Raw genomic sequence first — 20917 nt, 5'->3', positions numbered from 1 at the left:
TTTCAAATCAGAGAATTCTAACACAGCATATATATAATTTATGCCCCACAATACAGGCTTAGCATTAGATGAAACATTTAATTAATTTTTAATTTCTGAATAGAGGGTTCATTCAATAACAGATCTAAGCCACCACTAAATTAACCAATCCCTTAACTTACACTAATGTCTTTAGTTCATTCTTTTTATTTCTAATGCTCAAAACAATTACTTTCTTACAACTCTTCCCTTCAAAACTGCACAGATTTTCCTTTTTAGGACCACGTAATTTGGGGAAAGTGGGGAAGGAGGGAGAAGAGGGTGCTTTAGAGAAGAACAAAGCCTGAGAGGCAAGGGTTGGGTTTTACTCACTCCTCAAATGAATTGTTCCCACAATTGTAGATAAGTAATATTTATGCCCCAGCAAATTAAAAAATTACTGTCATGAACTTTGGAAATCAATCCTAAAACAGAACTGAGTGTGTAAAGGTTTTCTGTACTTATAGAAATTGATATCAACAGCACATAACCTGTCTCTTTACAGTGTAACTACACGTGGCTCTGATTTATTGGACTGAAAGACTGTTAAAAGTCCTATACTTTCATACTGACAGCCAACACACATCTCTGATACAGAATTTCAGCTTCCAAAATCAACAGTCAAGTCTATCAAAAAAGAAGATGTCCTTTCTCTGCAGAAATGTGCTTACTAGGCAAAATCCTATTAAGGTTCACTTGCCCCATCCCCCTGTCTGAGGTAAGTGAACAATGACACACAAAACCCAGGAACTGCTCTAACGGAAGCAGGCATGCAGTGTGAACCACAAGGCCAGGAGGGCACAAGAACTTGCCACTCTTTGCCTTTTGTTAAGTCAGTTGCAGGAGGTCCACCTGTATATCTAAGCAGATGATCTATTGATAAGTAATTCCAAGTAGCTATTAAAATTCCTTTCCTCAACCTTCTTGATTTTTGTTATCAAAACATGATGTTTTAACAATTAAAAACAAAAAAATAGTTTTACATGCTATGTTACTGGAGGTACTATTTGTCTGCAGGTATTTTCTAATAACCAAAATAACACAACTAAAATTTTAAGAAGCCACTTACTGCTACACCAGCATGGTAACTTGTTCCACAAGCAATAAGAATCAAACGCCGACACCTCTGGATCTCCTTAATGTGATCCTTCAAACCGCCCAAATTCACTGAAAAGAAAGTTTGTGCATATAATTATTTAGGAAAGAACCATATGAAACAGGTAATCACTTTTCAGGAGTGTCCACTGCCTCTCTGGGAAAACAACACTGCTGTTTTAAAGCATTCATATTTCTCTTAGGAAACACAGTTCTCTCTAGTTTTGAAAGTAAATTAAGTAAGTCAGAACCTAACTGATCACCCCAAACTTGTAATAAACCTTCCTCACTCCACAAACATGCCTACACAACTACAGTTATTTATCACAACCTACCCTGATTGGTCATTTTTACATTCTTCTCTTCAGATTAGAAGTTCTCTTAAAGGCAAAATGGTAAGAACACAGACAATAGATCAGTAGATATCGGTGCCTGGAGATGTGGAAAGGGCTGACTAAAAGGGCCATGGGGAAATTTTTAGGAAGGATCTGTGCTAACTCTTGACTGTTGTACAGGTTGTTTAGGACTATGACCACGTTGTAAGAGGTTGTGAAAACCCACTGAATAATACATTAAGAACAGTCAAGTTTTATTATACCTAATTATCTCTAAGTCTGCCTGGAAAAAAAATTATCTTATGTTCATTTCTACTAGGTGCCCAGAACAGTGCTCTGAACACAATATACACCACGCTCCCCTCAGTCTTTCGCATCTCAGTAAATGCCAACCACTCACCTAACGTCAGGGTCATCCTTGGGTGCTCCACAACCACTGCACAAGCAAGTCCTGAGAGCCCTGTCTTCAAACTGCCCCTCTAATGCCATCACCCAAGTTCAACATCTCTACCCTGGACCACATTCTCCAACCTCTTCTCCACCTCCTAAAGCCTTTCTCCACACACAGCCAGAATGATCTTTTAGAGGAATTCTTTAGAAACAAATCTGATATCAAAACCCTGCAATGAGTCTGTCTCTATAGCCACGTATGTGTCCTTCTAAGGGTGCCTTGTCTATGGATTCTTCTATACATGGTTACATGGCTAGTTTCCTACTTGTGAGAAAGTTTCATCCAACATTTATTCAATCATTCAACTAATACTCTGAGCACCTACCAAGTGCACCCACTGTCCAGGGCACTGTGTGGCTACCAGACAGTTCAGCATGAGACTGTGAGAGTGGTGAGCAGGCCCGTGAGCAGACTCCTTCTCCTTCTCTGACCCACCACCAGTCTGTATATTCTCTGCCCCTGCCCTTTGTCCCCTCCACTCTTTTTTCTACCTTAACTAGTTACAAATTGGAAGCAAGATACAGGTTTTTGAATATTTTTGAATAACTTCATATTCTTCCTTCTAAATTTCAATACTGAGAGGGCATACTGTATTTCGGGAGTTGGTGATGGACAGGGAGGCCTGGCGTGCTGTGATTCATGGGGTCGCAAAGAGTCGGACACGACTGAGCAACTGAACTGAATTGAAATGTTTCCTTAAAATTGTCTGTGTGTTAGTCGCTCAGTCATGTCTAACTCCATGCAAACCCATGGACTATAGCACACCATGCTCCTCTGTCCATGAGGTTTTCCAGGCAAGAACACTGGAGTGGGTTGCCATTCCCTGCTGGCTGAAGGGTGTCTGGGAGAGTTCTGGAAGGAGTCGCCCATGGTCTGAATGGATGCTTTGGAGAGACTCCTACTCCTGGTAAGGGAGACCATGACTGCGGCAGGAGCGCCTGGAGATGGGCTGGAGGAGTGGGAACCACTGAACGCTGGAGGCCTGACTGACTCCATAAGTGACCAGCCGTGTGACCTCTGGCAAGACTTCAAACTGACAGAGCCTCAACTTCCTTATCTTAACAACAAAGAAAGATAACAGTCATCCTGTTTATATTATGGAACTTTTATGAGGAACACATACCATAGATAAAAGTGCTTTTTAAAATCATGACTTCTCAAAGTTTATCTTGTTCTCTTCCTTTATAAAACAACGCTTTTTCCTAATGTTACTTCCCTTCCATGCTGTAACAGTATTTACTTACTGCTACTCTCCCAGTCTTTCAGTTCAACCACCTTCCACAACTCCCTCGCCCCACACAAGCAGATGCAGGTTCTGGTTTGCAATGCTCCTGTTTCTCTCCTAGCCTCCACTTGCCTCCCCTTCCCCATCGCTTTACCCCAGATGGGACAACATTGCAACTGGCGACTGCATCTCAGCCTCTCATTCCTCCAGTGCACACCGAGACTGGTAGTCCGGTCACATCAGTGAAGCTAGGATCACTCCCAAGCCTCTCCTCAGTCTCCTGAAAGCTCTGTAATTTCTACAAAGGAGGCACCCTTCATACACAATAGAAGGCATTCAAGGCCCTCCTTGACAGATCCTCTCACCTTCCTGCCTAGACTTATTGCTCCCCACCCCTCTTCATGTGCAAGACAGGGCAGGCAAACTGGACTACATATTATCTCACAAATAAACGTCTAATGGTTTTCCACTATCTCCCCTTAGCTAACGCATTCTACCCAGCTGCAGAGCTCCCAATTCCCTGTCACATATTCCAACCTTCCAAATCCTTTACAACTATATCTGCCTACATCATGGAACCTGGCCTGGCCCCCTGTCCAAACAGATTCATTCTCTCTCAAGTCAACATTAAACATTTCAACACTAAACTGTGGATCTAATGTCATTTATCATATTTTACCTTTCTTTAAATAGTTAATTATATAAAATTATGCAAATCCCCCCCCTTCTAAAACCCTAGAGGAGACCACAGCAGAGAGAACTTTCCCACAGCTCCTGATGCATTCAGCATGGTGCTCCTCCCACAGATATCACTTATGACTCAGCCATTGACAAATCTCTCTAGCTGAGAAAGAGTATGATGCTTCTCAGACAATAAAGTATACAAAAGCCACACTTATTCAGAGAAATAATTCTCTATCAATTAGCAGGACATCACAAAAAGAAGGCACTTATTATTTAACACACAAATTCAGGAAAAGACTTCTGTGTACTAGATATAATCTCTCAAAAACTGATTCCTAACACTGAGAAGTTTAGCCCAAAGCTTATTTATGAAACTGGTCACAAGGAATGTTCTGAAAATCTGATTTTCTGTGACCACAGAAAGTCAATCTCAAACTCATTTTACCAAGTGCAAAAAATCCTGTGACACAAGGTCTAGAGAATTTTCAGAAATAAGACCAGAGCTGCACTATCATCCCACCTTACACACACAGGAAGGCAAAATACCACAAAAGGCATCAAGCAAACACTTGAAAACCTCTGGGAAGTTCACATCTCACTCATTTATAACCTGAGAGAAAAAACCTAGGCTGAACAGATACAAGTAAGCTTCCCAATAAGAGGACCACATCTCATTCTTCTGAGAATTCAGTGTTCAGAACAGCCCCTGGTAATAGCAAGTGCTCAATAAAAGGTCTCTGAACTGAAAACGGGTTAAATGTTTCTAATGGTACACTGAAGGACTTTTCCCTGCCCCAGGAAGATCACCCTAATATTCCCATGAAAGTGAAAGTGTTAGTCACTAAATCGTGTCCAACTCTTTGCAACGCTCCACAGACTGTAGCCATGGAATTCTTCAGACAAGAAAACTGAAGTGGGTAGCCATTCCTTTCTCCAGGGGATCTTCCTGATCCAGGGATCAAACCTAGGTTTCCTGTATTGCAGGCAGATTCTTTACTGTCTGAGCCACCAGGGAAGCCCAAATACTCCCATAACTGACAACAATTTTAAATGTGACTCTCTACCCATCTTACACATTTTTCATAACCACTTTAGATATGCTACCACTTACCATAAAATTCACCTTTTCAGACTGTATGATTAGTGGTATTTAGTATTTCAGAGTTGTACAACCATCACCTCCATCTAATTTTATATTTCCATCACCTCCAAAAAACCTATTATTGGTTAACAGTCATTCACCACTCCCCAACCCCATGCCTTCGGCTCCTGGCAACCATTACTTATTACTCCCTTATTTCTACTGTGGTGAAATACAGAACATAAAGTTTACTGTTTAATGGTCTGTAAGTGTATAATCTAGTGGCATTGAGCACATCTACACAGTTGTACAATCATCACAATCATCCATCTCAGAACTTTTCATCATCCCAAACTGAAGTTCTGCATCCATTAAACACTAAATCCCATTCTCTCTGCTCCTCAGCCCCTCCTAACCACTAGTCTACCTTCTGTCTCTACAAATCTACCTTAGATATATATCCACTAAACACTATATCCCCATTCCCTCCTCTCCTCAACCCCTAAGGATAACTTAGATATAACCTCGTATCAGTGGAATCACACACTGAAGGACTTTTAAAAGAGGACTGGGCTCCACTGATAGCTGGCAGCCATAGTTATTCTATAAGGCTATAAAGGACAATGAACTCTAATAAGGCTGTCAATGTCAACCCCCATGAGATTTTGAAATAATAACATAGTTCATATGTAATTACCAGTATAGTCATCAAAGTTGACTCTTCCTCTCATTGTGTTCACAACTGACTCTGGCTGTTCAAAAATTTCCTTCTGCATAAAGGAACTGAAGTTGCCTAAAGTAATATAAATTGTATCATTAAAACAAAAACTAACAAGCCAAAGGATAGGAAATTTATATTCAACTAAAAGTCTATCTCGTTCAATATAACCTTAGTAAATGAAATTAAACAAAAGGTCATGCAGTAGAGAACAATATTCATTTATGACACTTTACCCTATGGGAAGAAAAATAAGCAAGTATGGAGGAAAAAACGCTTTTATTAACTTTATACCTAAAATATGCAATTACAGCAAAACAGGGGAGTGGGACAAGCTTAAGGTTTAGAGTCAGATCTAGATTCAAATAATGGTTCTATTGTTATTATCTGCAATTCATGGGGTCGCAAAGAGTCGGACACAACTGAGCGACTGAGCTGAACTGAAGAAGCTCTGGGAAACTCCTTAACCAGTTAAATCTATTCTAGCAGCTACTTCATAGTGTGGTAGTGTGGGTTAATATAGTAAAGACTTGACATATATAGCCATTATGCAATAAACTTTAGCTTATTTTTAACTACAACCCCATCAGAAAGGACTATAAAAACCACTATCACCATAATCACAATAGTTAATAGTAACAAACATGTAGAGCTCACTAAGCATGTCAGGCACTGTTGTCAGGGCTAATCCCCAAAACAACCTCAGTGAGGTAAGTCCTATGATCTCCACTTCATATATGAGAAAACTGAAGCACAAAGAGAAGAGAGGAATATAGAAGAGAACACAAACTATACTTATAAAGAATCTTAAAAATATCAGTTCAGTTCAATCGCTCAGTCGTGTCTGATCTTTGTGACCCCATGGACTGTAGCACACCAGGCTTCCCTGTACTATTTAAATGATTGAATTCTTTTTTAATGTGAGAAACAACCAACCATGAGTTAGTTGGTACCAAATATGGTCAAATGAGCAGATACTTTCTCCAAAGAATCATCCCCCTTTCTGGTGTGAGCCCTTCACTATCCTGTGTTATCAGATTCCTACACCAGGACAGGAAGGAGGATGTATCCTTTCCATCGAGGACACTGAGCTATAACAGGACAAAAACGTTCACCCTTCATGATCTGCTGGAGTTCCATCTGGAGGGTCTGCACAGCTCGTCCAGGGTGATCTCCCGCAGTCCGTTTAATTCGATGGATAGAAAGACGGCCATCTACCACTGCGGCGACATCGTCATCCTCAAGAAAGATGACGCGATTGGTGTGTTCGATGACAGCACTACAAAATGTTCCAGGAGACAGAACAATCAATAATCTAGGATGGTTACTATAAATATAACTATCATTAGAACAAAAGGACCAAGTTTAAATACAAAGTTGCATCTGGCAGTATCTCTGATACATTTCTGGTTATCAATGCTATTCCTTACAGAGAAATGGAGGAGGGGGTGGTCAATGCAGACAATGGAAAAAAAAACCTCGGTCTAACAACCAAAGCCAAATTTGGTAAGATCAGATCAGAAGGCATGGTTATTTCCTTCTCATCCTACCCATCACCAAGTCCTCCAATTTTAACTCCTACATATTTCCCAGAGTTTCTCTGTGTGCACCACCACAAACCAGTTCAAGCTACCACCAAGCCCTCACAGGACTACTGCAGCAACCTCCTAGCTTCCATCCCTGTTCCCTCTAACCTCCCTCCATCCACTCTCCATTTCTGCCAAAACGTGTATCAAAGGTCAATTCTAATCAAGATTTCTCCCTCACCCAATAAACCACCTGACACCTTCCCTTTAGTTCTCAGGAAAATATCAAAATGCCTTTACCACGCCCCCTACCTCTTTCTCTGGCCTCATCTCCCACCAAACTGCCTCTCTCTACTCGACACATTGACACCCATTCTAGCTCCCACAGGCTGATCCATCTGCAGAGAATGAATGTTCTTCCCCTCCACCTCTTCACTGAGTTAACTCCTAGTATCTCCTTAAGTCTCAGTTCAAACATCACTCTCTTAAAGAAATGTACCAGTAGGAAAGTTAAATCACTCTATCACAACCATTCTGTAGCTCTTGTCACAACTGGAATTCTATACTTGGTGACTATTGACTAAAATCTGTCTCCCCTTATTAAGGAAGAGATCCTTAATGACAAGTAATATTTTTATTTTTACTCACCGTTGTCTCCTGAGCCCAGTACATTACTTTGCTGGAGTGTTCAATATGAATGTATGAGTGAAAGAAAAAATGTTGAAATGCTCTCATAACTTCCAGCTTACTTAAGCCCAAACTGTCAACTCTGTAACAAGCCTACACACTTGTAAAATTCAGAAAATAGTGAAGCTTGCTTTCCCACTGAGATAATACACCCTTTGCAGTCTTAACCTGCATGAATATTCATTTTTAGAGCCCCTTACTTTCAGGCACAATGAATGACTCAAACACCTGCTGTCAATTTGGGTGATTCCATTTTATATTCATTACTATTTAAATTTCATTTATAAGTGCCTCCAAGCATCCTACTGCATTTTCTCTCAAAATGTCTCAGTCTAGTACTATTTCCTATATAAGTGATTTTGCTGCCAGTTATTTTTCAATCAAAAAAATGTGTCCACACTGGATTAAAACTACAATCTGGGTAAGCAAGTATACTATCATTGGTATGATGCTAAGCCATTCTACTCTCCAACCTAAAAATCTTTCCTCCCAGGGGAAGTTTGGGAGAGGATTGATACATATGTGACTGAGTTCCTTCACTATTCACCTGAAACTATCACAAAATTGCTAATCGGCTATACCACAATACAAAATAAAAAGTTAAAAAAAAAAAAAAAGGTAAAAATAAATAAATAAAATCTCTCCTCCCTATAAAACCTGGGTTATGGCTCTAAAAGAAGAGACCAAAAAATACACAAGCTCAAAGTAAATATATCAGAACAAGTCTCCATGACCATTCTCTCTTCTCTGTAGATGGACCTACATACTCTGAATTGACAGAAAAGACGTTCTAGGACCCCAGAATGGTCCCCTTCACAGGCTTAACTAACAAAGTTCTCCTATACAGCATGACTAGATTTATACAAAATGACTTTTTGGTTTTCTGCAGCCTAAGAAGCTTTACTAAAAATTCTCTCTGTATCAACCAGTGACGCTCACCTTGCATCAGAAGCAAAGTAATATTCCACTGCTTTTTCTTCAACAGGGAAAAGGCAAGTTGTGCTGTCCACACGGGAGAGACTGCAGCTTCCTTTCTTATCTTTGCCTAGAGCATGGAGTTCAAGGAATTAGCAAACACACAGAAAACCATGGCTGATTTATAAATATACAAAACTTTCTACAAAATTAACAAAAAACCATAGCAATGCAAAATAATTCCAGCAACTTTTCAATGCCAGGTAGATCACCCTATTTCCATGCAATAAGCCAACAAGAACAAAGGGCATAGAGTGAAAGAGCAACCATCAGACAGCGTGGCATATTCAGTGCTATGTTATGCATTTTTTAATGTAATATTTCTTTTCCAAGTAAAAGGCAAATGATGTCACTAACTTTTTAAATGTATTGTATAGCCTTATTTTAGCTTTAAACAAAACTTAATGGAATTAATACAGAAAAATTTGTGCACTTAAACATTAAAATTACATTAAAAATATGAAAATTATGCAATGAAAAATAAAATGAAGGCTAGTGGCATATTTTTATTACCTCCAAATAAAACTTCTCTAGATTTTAAAAGTAAGTAACAAATCAAAGTTCAGGCTATACTAATTCTGATTTAAAAACAAAACAATGAGACTAACTATGGTATACCATACAAGGCAGCTACTGCTAAGGACCAGAACTATAAACCCAGAATCTCTCCTTTCTTAAAACTGGATTTTCTTACATTTCTTTTAAGTCAGGATAAAGTGTACTCCTTTTATAATGGTAACATCTTTTAATTCTAGCACTTTAGAATTCTGGCATCTCTACTTAACTTGTTAAGCTACTGATGAAGAATTTCTTTTTCCTCTTTGACTAAAGTCAGAACTGGAAGGTAAGTTTGACCAATTAGTCAAATACAGAAAATACTATTAACTTAAGACTATATATATAAATTCTCAGAGACAAAAAAGCACCTTTCTCAAAGAGCTGGACACAGCAGACCTTATAACCAATGGACACAATGGCCCAAGAATACTATAAATATACTTGTAAGAACTCATACTGTGTCCATCCTCTAAAATCAGTGTGTACAAAAACTTGGTAGTAACTATTCTTAGTAACATATATCCAAAGTTCTCCACAGTCCACGATTATTTGATGTGATTTAGGCATGAAAACAAAACAGCTCTTCCCATCCATACCCAACAGTAGAAATGACACGATGCTTTTAACAAATAAGTATAAGAAGACATCTCAGAGAAGACAACACTACAGAAAGATAAAGCAGGTCAGTGTTTGCCAGAGGCTGGACACAGGGACAAGGGTTGACTACAGAGAGTCAGCTGAAGGAACTTTATAGAGGATGAACTGCTCTTTATCTCAACTGTGGAGGTGGTTATATAACTGTCTGTGTTTGACAGAACTCATGAAATTGGACATCAGAAAGAATGAACTTTATTGTATGTGAAAAAGTAAATTTAAAAATAGGCAAAAGGACAGGCTAGCACCTACATTTTTTACATAAAAACAACTAGCTTTGCTTATAAAATGTCCTGTTGGGGTTGAGTTTCACCATATTCTTTCTTCCAATACTGGTTATTTCATTCTTCAAGTAACAAGGCATACTTAATTACAATATATAGAAGAAGTAAAGGTATCACTGCCTATTTAAATAAACATTGCTTGCATACATCTATATGACTCTTACAATCTGTAAAACGTCCTCCATCTATTGATCATTTCACTGGATTTAAGTGGAAAACAATTATCATCATCCCACTTTATTTGGTCAGTGGTTACACCTGGAGAAAAAGCAATGCCTGAAAGCCACTCCCATGTTTTCCCCTGTACACAGCCTTTTCAACAAGAGGCTGTACTTCAAACACTTTTTACCTACTAAGAGCTAGAAAAATCATGATTACTATAACACAACCCCTGATCTCAAAAATATGTCTCATTATAAAGTTTTCTTCCAGCCTCTTAAGATCTTAGCCAATATTTTTCTATTGCTTCTAAAAGCAGCCTAAGACAATGTACAATGCTAACATGTAAGTAATAAATATATGCAAGCAGAATCATTAAAAGAAACCTGGAACTCTGGATCCAAAATTTATGCTGGTAGACTAGCTTTACTTCCAAAGAGAGTTGGAGGGGAAGAGGAAAATAAATTCTAACACCTCAGGATTTGAAGGTTATTTAAGGAAATAACTGTCTGCTCTAGATAAAATAGTGAAAGCAGCCACTATCTAAGGATGGATAGGTTTAGAGTACTTTGTTAAATCTTTTTTAAGAAGCCAAGAATTATGCATCAATAATATGGGTTTCAATCTCCTGAATTTACCACTCCCTGTGTCTTTTACCTAGAAAGTATTTAGTAAAAAGGTAAACTAAAAGAACACATCATCTTTTGCTAATTATATCAATAAAATGATCCAGTTTGTATGGCTGAAAAGATAAATTTCAAACATAAATTTTTTAAAAATTCCAAATTCAAACAAACCCAATCAAGATATTGAATGTAAATCGAAAAGTAAAATGTCATGCATAAAATAAAATCCATTTAAACATATTTCAGCTAAATTATTCAAATAACTACCATGGAGTTCACTCTATAACAGCCTAACACACAATGCTCTTTTCCTAATCTTAGCATCTTATTTATAATAATATATCCTATATGATTTTAATTTAAAACAAAGAAAAAAAAAGTTACAATTTCAACCATTTTCTCAAATCTCAGAGATCTTAAAGAAACAAATTATTAAAAGCAGTTTTCTAAATGGCAAAAGCAGACAGACAAAATATACTCTGCAAATTAGAAAAATAAGGTCAAAATATGTTTCCCCATAAAATAAGCACATTTTTAGAGGCCCAGCACATTCATTCACTCCAAGAACAAAGAATTAGTAAAGAATGAACAAAAGAGGATAAAGGTTCCTCCCCATCCATGCAGAGTGCATTTCCCACCTCTTTCTCCCTGTGATCCCCACCGTGTGAATTTTGATCCAATCTGAGTCCTAGCTAAGGATATACAACAGAAAAAAATTCTACTCGTCAGAGAAATTACAAAAACAAATCCTTTTCATGTCTAGACAGAACTATATATATGAGTGGGTCTGATCAAATGGGCATTTAATCAATTTATGGAAAACAAGTCTTTATATCTACTGCACTCAATTTATACATTTTCCTCATGCCATAATATAGGAATAGTTTTTACCTGTTCTGTAGAGAATTGGAATGTGGTCAGTAGACAGTTTATGCTCACTTCGTACACCAATCAAAAGAGGGCTTCCTCGTCTGTTAGTACAAAATTAAACAGAATTAAACCATTTTTTAAATAATGCAGTAATGATACAAAATGTAAATATGAAGAAGGAATGCTATTCAAATAATGCTAAAATTCTCCCTCTGAGGTCGACTTCAGATCTAACAAAAGAATGAGTTTTTTAAAAATATTCAAAGGTCAGCAAACTATGACCCACAGCCAGGTTTGTCTACTTTTACTGGAACACGGCCATGCCCATTCTTCTACTTGTTTCTACGGCTGCTTTCACACTACAACAGCAAACTGAGTGGCTGCCACAGAAGTGACATGACATGGCCAAGAAAGCCTAAAATATTTACTATCTGGCCTGTTACAGAAAGGGCTACCCAGGTGGTTCAGTGGGTAAAGAATCTGCCTGCAATGCAGGAGATGCAGGTTCCATCCCTGGGTCGGTAAGATTCCCTGGATGAGGGAACAGCAACCTACTCCAGTATTCCTGCCTCGAGAATTCCATGGACAGAGAAGCCTGGGAGGCTACTGTTCACAGGGTCACTAACAGTTGGACACAACTGAAGCAACTGAGCACGCTTGCAGTATTACAGAAAAGGTTTGCAGATCCCTGTTCTATGATGATGCGTTAAAAAGTTTCTCATTTTTAACATTAAATGGAAACTTTCTTTTGATAGATGAACAATATATGAACATTCAACACTTTATCCTTAGTTCCTCTGACTTTTTAAAGACTCCTCTCCTTATCAAGTCTTAGGCCTCCACACTGTTCTCAAAAGGACTTAATGCTTAGGCTTGAATATCCCAGCAAACTCAATAATCGTACAATCATCGAGGACTCTGTCTAGAATATTTAGTTTCAAAACCTATGGATATTGTATAGAATACTCAACCTCCAAATTCACAAAGTAACAATGGTGCCCCACTGCAGACAAAAGGCCAATTACAAATGCCAGAATAGTTCTGCTTTGTTAAGGGATTCCGTCACATAGAAGAATAGTAAAACAACAGATAAGACACGTGAAAAAAAAATACAGTCGACCTCCATATGCATGGGCTCCACGTCTGCAGATTCAACCAACTGTGGATTGAAAATATTCAGGGAAAAAAAAATCGAGAAAGTTGCAAGAAAGCGAAACTTGAATTTGCCACACACTGGCAACATTTTTACACACTGGTAGTATATACATTGGATTTACAATTATGTACATAAGATTTGCATCATATTAGGTATGTAAGTTATCTAGAGATGCTTTTAAGTGTACAGGATATGTGTACAGATTATACGCAAATGCCACACCATTTTATACAGACTTGAGCATCCATGGGTTTTGGTATTCACAAGGGTTTTTAGAACCAGTCCCTCATGGATACCAAGGGATGATTCTCACAAATATCTCTAGAAAAGGCAGAGCCATTGTTGTGAAGGATCATTTTATAGTGTAAAGAGAATACGCTTATAATTCAGAAGTTTCAAAATACATATAAATATTACTCATGATTAAATTTATATATACCTTGTGCCAACTGCTTGGCCAGGAAAATGGACACTTTTAAATACAAGTGCAAAAGCACCTTCCTATAGAGGGAAAAAAAAGTGCATCAGCAATATGTATTATAATCAACTGTTAAATGAGAAATGCCTAAAATATACTGGCTTCAGCACAGAAATTTTCAGTTCACACACTGCTCTTTTGCACTACTTTATAAATTAGCCTAAATTTCAGGCAGACACTTATTCCAGCTTTGATGTATCCAATATTCACTTTTTAAACAAGCCCACTCTTAAAACAGGATTAACAGATAACAGTTCCAAAACAGAGCATTATAAAAGTCACCTTTGTACGTGCTACCAACACTTCTCATGTGTCCCATATATGCATTAGTAAAGGAAGAGCAGAGTCAGAAAAGATACTAAGCTCCTTATTCAAAACTCATTCTCTAGCCCAGAAATTTTACATCACTGTTAACTTTCATTCTTTTTGAACTTGATGTGCTGTGTGTGCTGTGCTAAGTCGCTTCAGTCATGTCTGACTCTCTGCGACCCTTGATATTGAGACATATGCACACACAATCATAATTATTAACATGCACACCATACCGCCCCCTCAACCCAAACTCCTCAGAGACAGGGTCTAAGGAAATCAAGAATGAACAAAGGAGGAACACAAGGTAAGAGAGGGAAGGAACAGAACAATCTGGGTTATACAATGAGTAGAAACAAAAAAAGGCTGGGAAAGCACAACACTCTGCCTTGAGTAAAGGGAAGGAACAGTCTTCTACATTCTCTATCTTCCTCATTCCTTTTGCTGCAGACACCATAAGATTTGGGTGGAGATGGGAGGAAGGGTTGGACCTTTACAAAGAAGTAAAGAGCTTTCAAATGGGAAAGCTAGAGTTGTGGGGGTAGAAGGGTGGAATGGAAGTCACTATGTATTTGGACCTTTGTGTATCTTTGATATCTTTAAAGTAGGACAATTGGGATGAAAAAAAAAATACCACTTTTCTCTTGGGCTGGGAAATATTCTTCTGAAAAGGTACAGTGCCAAGTAAAAGTCCCCATAAGGAAAAATTAATTGACTGTACTGGCTCAAAGACATGCAGACATTATCTCAGAATAATAAGTGTGTATTTCACCAAAGCTACCTTTTGCTAAGTTATTGACTGGGAAGAACACTTTAATGAGCAGGAAGTGAGAAAGTGATGAATCCCCAACTTACGTACTGTATACATGCTTGTGTGTGGTATGTATGGGTTTGTGTATGAGTATGCACAGTTTTTCGACAAACTCTTTACATTTAGACTATTTTTCATTCCCATGACACTAAATTATAGTGAAAGAAGTAAAATCATTAAAGCAGCAGTCTCAAAATTATTCAAATTGAATAGTTTTGCATATATGGAAGAATAAAAGCAAAAAAACTTGAAAAATTAGCTAGTTCCTACTTATCATATTTTCAGTGTTTGTTTACTGTGACTAACATTGGCAATAACTATCTTTAAAACTGTGGTCTAATACCAATTGTTGGATGACTCTCTCCACCAAGGTAGTAAAACTTGTATCTTGACTTTCCCGATTGTCATACATGTACTTAACAAGCTTGGCAATTGTCTCTGTGTCTGTTTCAGACTCAAAATCATAGCCTTTACTTTCCTGTAATTAGAAAGGAAAAAAAGTTGATACATTTAAGGAAATATTCATAGTATCTAAATCTTCTACATAATTTTTTTCCTTGACAATCTCATTAGCCAACTTCTAGTCTTTTTTTGACCACCATACAGCCAATTATACCTACTGTTCAAAATTAAGGTCACCATCTAATTATGTGGAACCCAAAATAGTAAGGTATTCCCTGTGAACAAATATAATACTTATAATTATACAAATCTATATATGCCATATATGAATTAAATAAATTTTAAAATAATTAAAATATAATTAAATATATAACATTCACAAAACATTAACTTCATTATGAACATAATGATTCTTTCTTTAATGATGATATTTCACTATCCAATCCAATGGCCATTAGCTATATGTGGCTGTTTAAATTTACAGTGAAATAAAATTTCAAATTTAGTTCCTCATTCATCCCAGCTCCACAGCCATACATTCAAAGTGGCTACCATTCTGGGACAGTACATGTATAGAAAGTTTCCATCATTGCAGAGAAGTTGAACTGGACAGCTCTGCTCAATCACTAATAAAGGTCATCATCATTATCATGACTATGTAGTATATAGCTATTTAGGGCATAGAACCTCCATTCAATCTGTCTTAAGTCTTCTGATACTCTAGAAACTTTTAAAAATGACAAACAAGGTCTCTCACAATGCAAAAGAGACCCTTCCAAATTCCAATTTTATTGACGCTTTTGGGTCATTTATAATAAAGCCAAATAATTATTTCCTTTTCATATAAGAAACAAAAAAGTTCCACTGTCAACAAAGAAAAGTCCAATAAACCACCACACCCTGTAACTGTCATAGGAATTATTTAATCATACCTAAATAGGATTTACTGCACATCCCAAACAACCTAAATGCTCTCATTAGAAATATTCTCAAAGACTGATGGTCTTTTTAGGTCACTTTACTTACCAGAAACTTTTTCAAGTCCTTGTAGTTAGTGATGATTCCATTGTGAATAACAATAAATTCTAAAAAGAGATAAAATCACTGATGACCAAAAAACTTAGAGGTCTAATAAACAAAATAAATTGCCATTACTATTAATAGATTTTTTTCTCATGTCAAAAAATTTGTAACATACTGTACTTCTAGGTGTAATCAAGTATTATCCAGTTTTCATCATCAGACTACCTTCAGGTAGATCAGCAGCATAGTCCACATGTAAAAGCACACAGTGCTTAGAAGTGGGCATAGCAGATTAATAGGATAAACTGGAGTTTAGAGGCATCAACTTCAGCTGTGGCTAAACTACCAGTCCAATGTCATCACGCAAAAGCAGCATGTTCCCTGGGCCAGTTTCTTCCATTTGCAAAATGAAAGGGCTGAACTAACTGTATTCTCACTTCTTTGTTCATTCATTCTTATGCATAAAACAACCCAAAGTTTAAAGAGAAAGGCTTTATCCAGTTTACACTGAATGAGTTCAAACTAAAGTTATAGAACTTAGCAAGAAAAAAGGTTATTCAGTTCTATAGTTTATTTACCTGAGGTCCAGAAAATTCCAAGATCAAATACAGATGATAGTGGGATAATTTTTATTCATATTTTTGATTAAATAACTTTCAAAAATGTTAAAAATGTGATATCAAGAGTTGACAACATTTTTAGCCACTTAGAGTGTATGTAAAGACTACTACTGTGGATTTATTATTCAAAGTTCACATAAGTCAGGAGAGAAATCACTACTAAATTCACTCTTATATCCAATTATCAAAATTTTATTTTGATAACATTTGATAACTATCAAAATATATTTAAAGATCTAATATTCTGGTCTTACATTAAGCGAGCTTGAACTGAATGAACTATAAACCAAATGATAAAATAAACATGTCACTAAAAAAAAAAAAAGTCACTAGAATAAGATACCACAAAACACTATACAAACTTTTAAAAAATTTTAATGCTAGAACACAGAGAATCATAAATAGCCGATATAAATCCTTAAGTTAAAGCCAAATTCTCAAAATATAATTATGGATATACATTTTCAGGAATCTTTTATAAAGATTGTCAGTGTTAAAAATTTCAGTAGTTAGCTTTCTAATCCAATCCAGTAATTTTGTGAAGTATGAAAAACCTAAAAAAGGTGGCTTCTGAATTAAATTACAAAATCTTACTTCAAAGGGATACATACACACAAATACATATGCATATTTATACCTATATACATATGTATGTATTCACTTATTTTTAAAAACCATGAAAGAAGAGAAACTAAAAATTTTGTTAAATGCTTATATACAGGAAGAGATGAAATAAGGAAGAGGAAATAAGATAGAAGCTAGACTTATTTTAGTATGTCTTTTTTATAAGTGTGACCTCAGAGAACTATGCAAATATTTTAAATAAAAACTATTTAAGAAAATCAATCCCTAAAATTCAAAATAAAATACATTAACAGAATGCTGTACCCAGCTAGCAGCACAACCACGTACAGAAGGATTAGTCCAAGTGATTCCAAAATACAGTAACTTGATTATACATCCCTAGAGAGATATCCCTTAAGTACATAAGAAATTAACAAAAAACAATAAATATACTGTTGTGGCAATGTTGACAGTATGATTCTGTTGTATGTATCATTTGATAGATCATATAAGTATGTTGCTGGTGTTAAGAACTAAGTTTTTAAATGTTATTGACAGGAAACATATAAATCAATGAGGTAAAATAAAAACTGTATGGCCCTGGATTTGAATTGGAAGCATTAGTGTAAAATCATCTGTATTTTCTCTTTAAATTTGTGCGTGCGTGTGTGTCTTTTAGCTCTGCCCACTGAAAAGGCCTAGGTGCAATAAACACTTCCCTGGTTTATAGACTTTTTTTTTTTTTTGAGCACAAATATATAAGAACACAGTGTTAGTAGCTTGAACTAACAGAAGTTTTAAAAGGTGCTCATTTACTATCAAGAAGCCTCATAACAGAAATGCATCTCAGGCTTCCAAGACTGCAGAAAATAAGCAGGATGGGATAGAGATTATTTCTTGTGTTTAACAGAAAATTCGGGTACAAAAAAGATTTTCACGACCAAGATAATCACAATGGTGTGATCACTCACCTAGAGCCAGACATCCTGAAATGTGAAGTCAAGTGGGCTTTAGAAAGCATCACTATGAACAAAGCTAGCAGAGGTGATGGAATTCCAGTTGACTTACTTCAAATCCTGAAAGATGATGCTGTGAAAGTGCTGCACTCAATATGCCAACACATTTGGAAAACTCAGCAGTGGCCACAGGACTGGAAAAGGTCAGTTTTCATTCCAATCCCAAAGAAAGGCAATGCAAAAGAATGCTCACTATACCGCATAATTGCACTCATCTCACACGCTAGTAAAGTAGTGCTCAAAATTCTGCAAGCCATGCTTCAGCAATACATGAACCGTGAACTTCCTGATATTCAAGCTGGTTTTAGAAAAGGCAGGGGAACCAGAGATCAAATTGCCAACATCCGCTGGATCATCGAAAAAGCAAGAGAGTTCCACAAAAACATCTATTTCTGCTTTATTGACTATGCCAAAGCCTTTAACTGTGTGGATCACAATAAACTGTAGAAAATTCTGAAAGAGATGGGAATACCAGACCACCTGACCTGCATCTTGAGAAACCTATATGTAGGTCAGGAAGCAACAGTTAGAACTGGACATAGAACAGACTGGTTCCTAATAGGAAAAGGAGTATGTCAAGGCTGTATATTGTCACCCTGCTTATTTAACTTATATGCAGAGTACATCATGAGAAACACTGGGCTGGAGGAAGGACAAGCTGGAATCAAGATTGCTGGGAGAAATATCAATAACCTCAGATATGCAGATGACACCATCCTTATGGCAGAAAGTGAAGAACTAAAAAAAGCTTCTTGATGAAAGTGAGAGAGGAGAGTGAAAAAGTTGGCTTAAAGCTCAATATTCAGAAAATGAAGATCATGGCATCTGGTCCTGTCACTTCATGGGAAACAGAAGGGGTAACAGTGGAAACAGTGTCAGACTTTATTTTGGGGGGCTCCAAAATCACTGCAGATGGTGATTGCAGCCATGAAATTAAAAGACGCTTACTCCTTGGAAGGAAAGTTATGACCAACCTAGATAGCATATTCAAAAGCAGAGACATTATTTTGCCAACAAAGGTCCGTCTAGTCAAGGCTATGGTGTTTCCAATAGTCATGTATGCATGTGAGTCGGACTGTGAAGAAAGCTGAGTGCCGAAGAGTTGATGCTTTTGAATTGTGGTGTTGGAGAAGACTCTTGAGAGTCCCTTGGACTGCAAGGAGATCCAACCAGTCCATTCTAAAGGAGATCAGTCCTGGGTGTGCTTTGGAAGGAATGATGCTAAAGCTGAAACTCCAATACTTTGGCCACCTCATGCAAAGAGTTGACTCATTGGAAAAGACTCTGATGCTGAGAGGAGTTAGGGGCAGTACGAGAAGGGGATAACAGAGGATGAGATGGCTGGATGGCATCACCGACTCGATGGACGTGAGTCTGAGTGAACTCCGGGAGTTGGTGATGGACAGGGAGGTCTGGCATGCTGCAATTCATGGGGTCGCAAAGAGTTGGACACGACTGAGCAACTGAACTGAACTGATCGGAAAATTCAAAAGAATAAATTTTAAAATTTAAAGAAACAATCGCTAGCCTAGTACTTTATAAAACGCACTTATTTGGGGAAAAAACTGTTGTTTTGGTGATGGTTTTATCTTTCATTTCTTTCAGCTGGTTAGGAAATTTTTAAAAATGTGTTTTCTTGAGTTTTCCATGTTCTTGTTAATACACGTTTCAGTAGGCTGCCGTCCATTAAGCCTGCAGGGGTCCTCCTGGGTATTTCTGAATTGTGTTGTGTACACATGTGTCTGAGAGTTCAGACAGCTTGTCTTCTTACAGTACTTAGTTGTTTGCTTTTTTGTTAGATAAAACATTAGCAATGTATTCTTTCCATACTCCCTGCCATCAAACCCATTAAGATTTAAAATCTTTGTCAAACAGATGATTTTAGAACTTGGGAGGTGGTAGTTAAAAAAAAAAATTCTTACACAAACCACCTACTCCATAAGCAGAGGCCTGTGAACCCTTCCCTCACAACTCTACATTTCTACTTCAAGTAACCAACCTTTCAACCCTACCCATTTAGAGGAACAAACCAACCATGAAAAAGGGGTACACAGTTTACCCTCATCTTCTACCTTTAGTTCTGTCACATGAAAACATCTCATTCTGCCCCCGTATCCTTCTCAAATCTTCACAAGGAGGAAAGTTCTCTTCTAGAACTATCCATGCTCCTCAGATCTGCTGCGTATGTGGTGCAGACTCACAGTGGAGAGGAGGGAGAGTGGCAGGAGGACTCAGGTAGACTCTATGGCACTTTCCTCCACATACAAGGGCAGGCTGTCCCCTCAGCCCTCTCCTGAGCAGGTGACTCGACCCATCCTGGCTCCTCATTCAGACAGTTTGTCACTGAGGAAGACGACTCACAGATGCCTGAATTTATTTAAACCTGGGTGGCTCTCTAATATGACTAAATGACACAGGAACAATCCATCTCTAAATAACACTTTCTTCTAGAGATGACTCTGCCCATCTGTTTCTATGCTGCATCCATTTTTCCAGGTTCAGTGGTAGAATGCGGCCCTCTACTTCCTGCTGGGGCTTACTTGAAGCAGAAAGTGAATCCTTTTCCAATAATTTCACAGTACTTGTGATTTC

The 20917-nt window shown here is 37.5% G+C and overlaps 1 protein-coding gene across 2 annotated transcripts in view; it reads right to left on the bottom strand.

Annotated features, from left to right (window-relative positions):
* The window catches only part of GFPT1 (glutamine--fructose-6-phosphate transaminase 1), a 62862-nt gene that overhangs the window by 20697 nt on the left and 21248 nt on the right, over positions 1-20917 (bottom strand). The window contains exons 5-13 of one of the 2 annotated variants that reach the window (XM_069582956.1): positions 16129-16187; positions 15044-15178; positions 13542-13603; positions 11968-12047; positions 11715-11768; positions 8760-8865; positions 6723-6886; positions 5587-5682; positions 1088-1185 (exon numbers count right to left, since the gene is read on the bottom strand). In XM_069582956.1, the coding sequence (XP_069439057.1) occupies positions 1088-1185; positions 5587-5682; positions 6723-6886; positions 8760-8865; positions 11715-11768; positions 11968-12047; positions 13542-13603; positions 15044-15178; positions 16129-16187 (854 nt within the window). The remainder of the gene's footprint in view (positions 1-1087; positions 1186-5586; positions 5683-6722; positions 6887-8759; positions 8866-11714; positions 11769-11967; positions 12048-13541; positions 13604-15043; positions 15179-16128; positions 16188-20917) is intronic. The other variant, XM_069582957.1, reaches the window with a different exon arrangement.

This window comes from Ovis canadensis, chromosome 3 (genome assembly GCF_042477335.2).
Source record: "Ovis canadensis isolate MfBH-ARS-UI-01 breed Bighorn chromosome 3, ARS-UI_OviCan_v2, whole genome shotgun sequence".
Lineage (NCBI taxonomy): Eukaryota > Metazoa > Chordata > Mammalia > Artiodactyla > Bovidae > Ovis > Ovis canadensis.
This window is presented reverse-complemented; position numbering and strand designations above follow the sequence as displayed.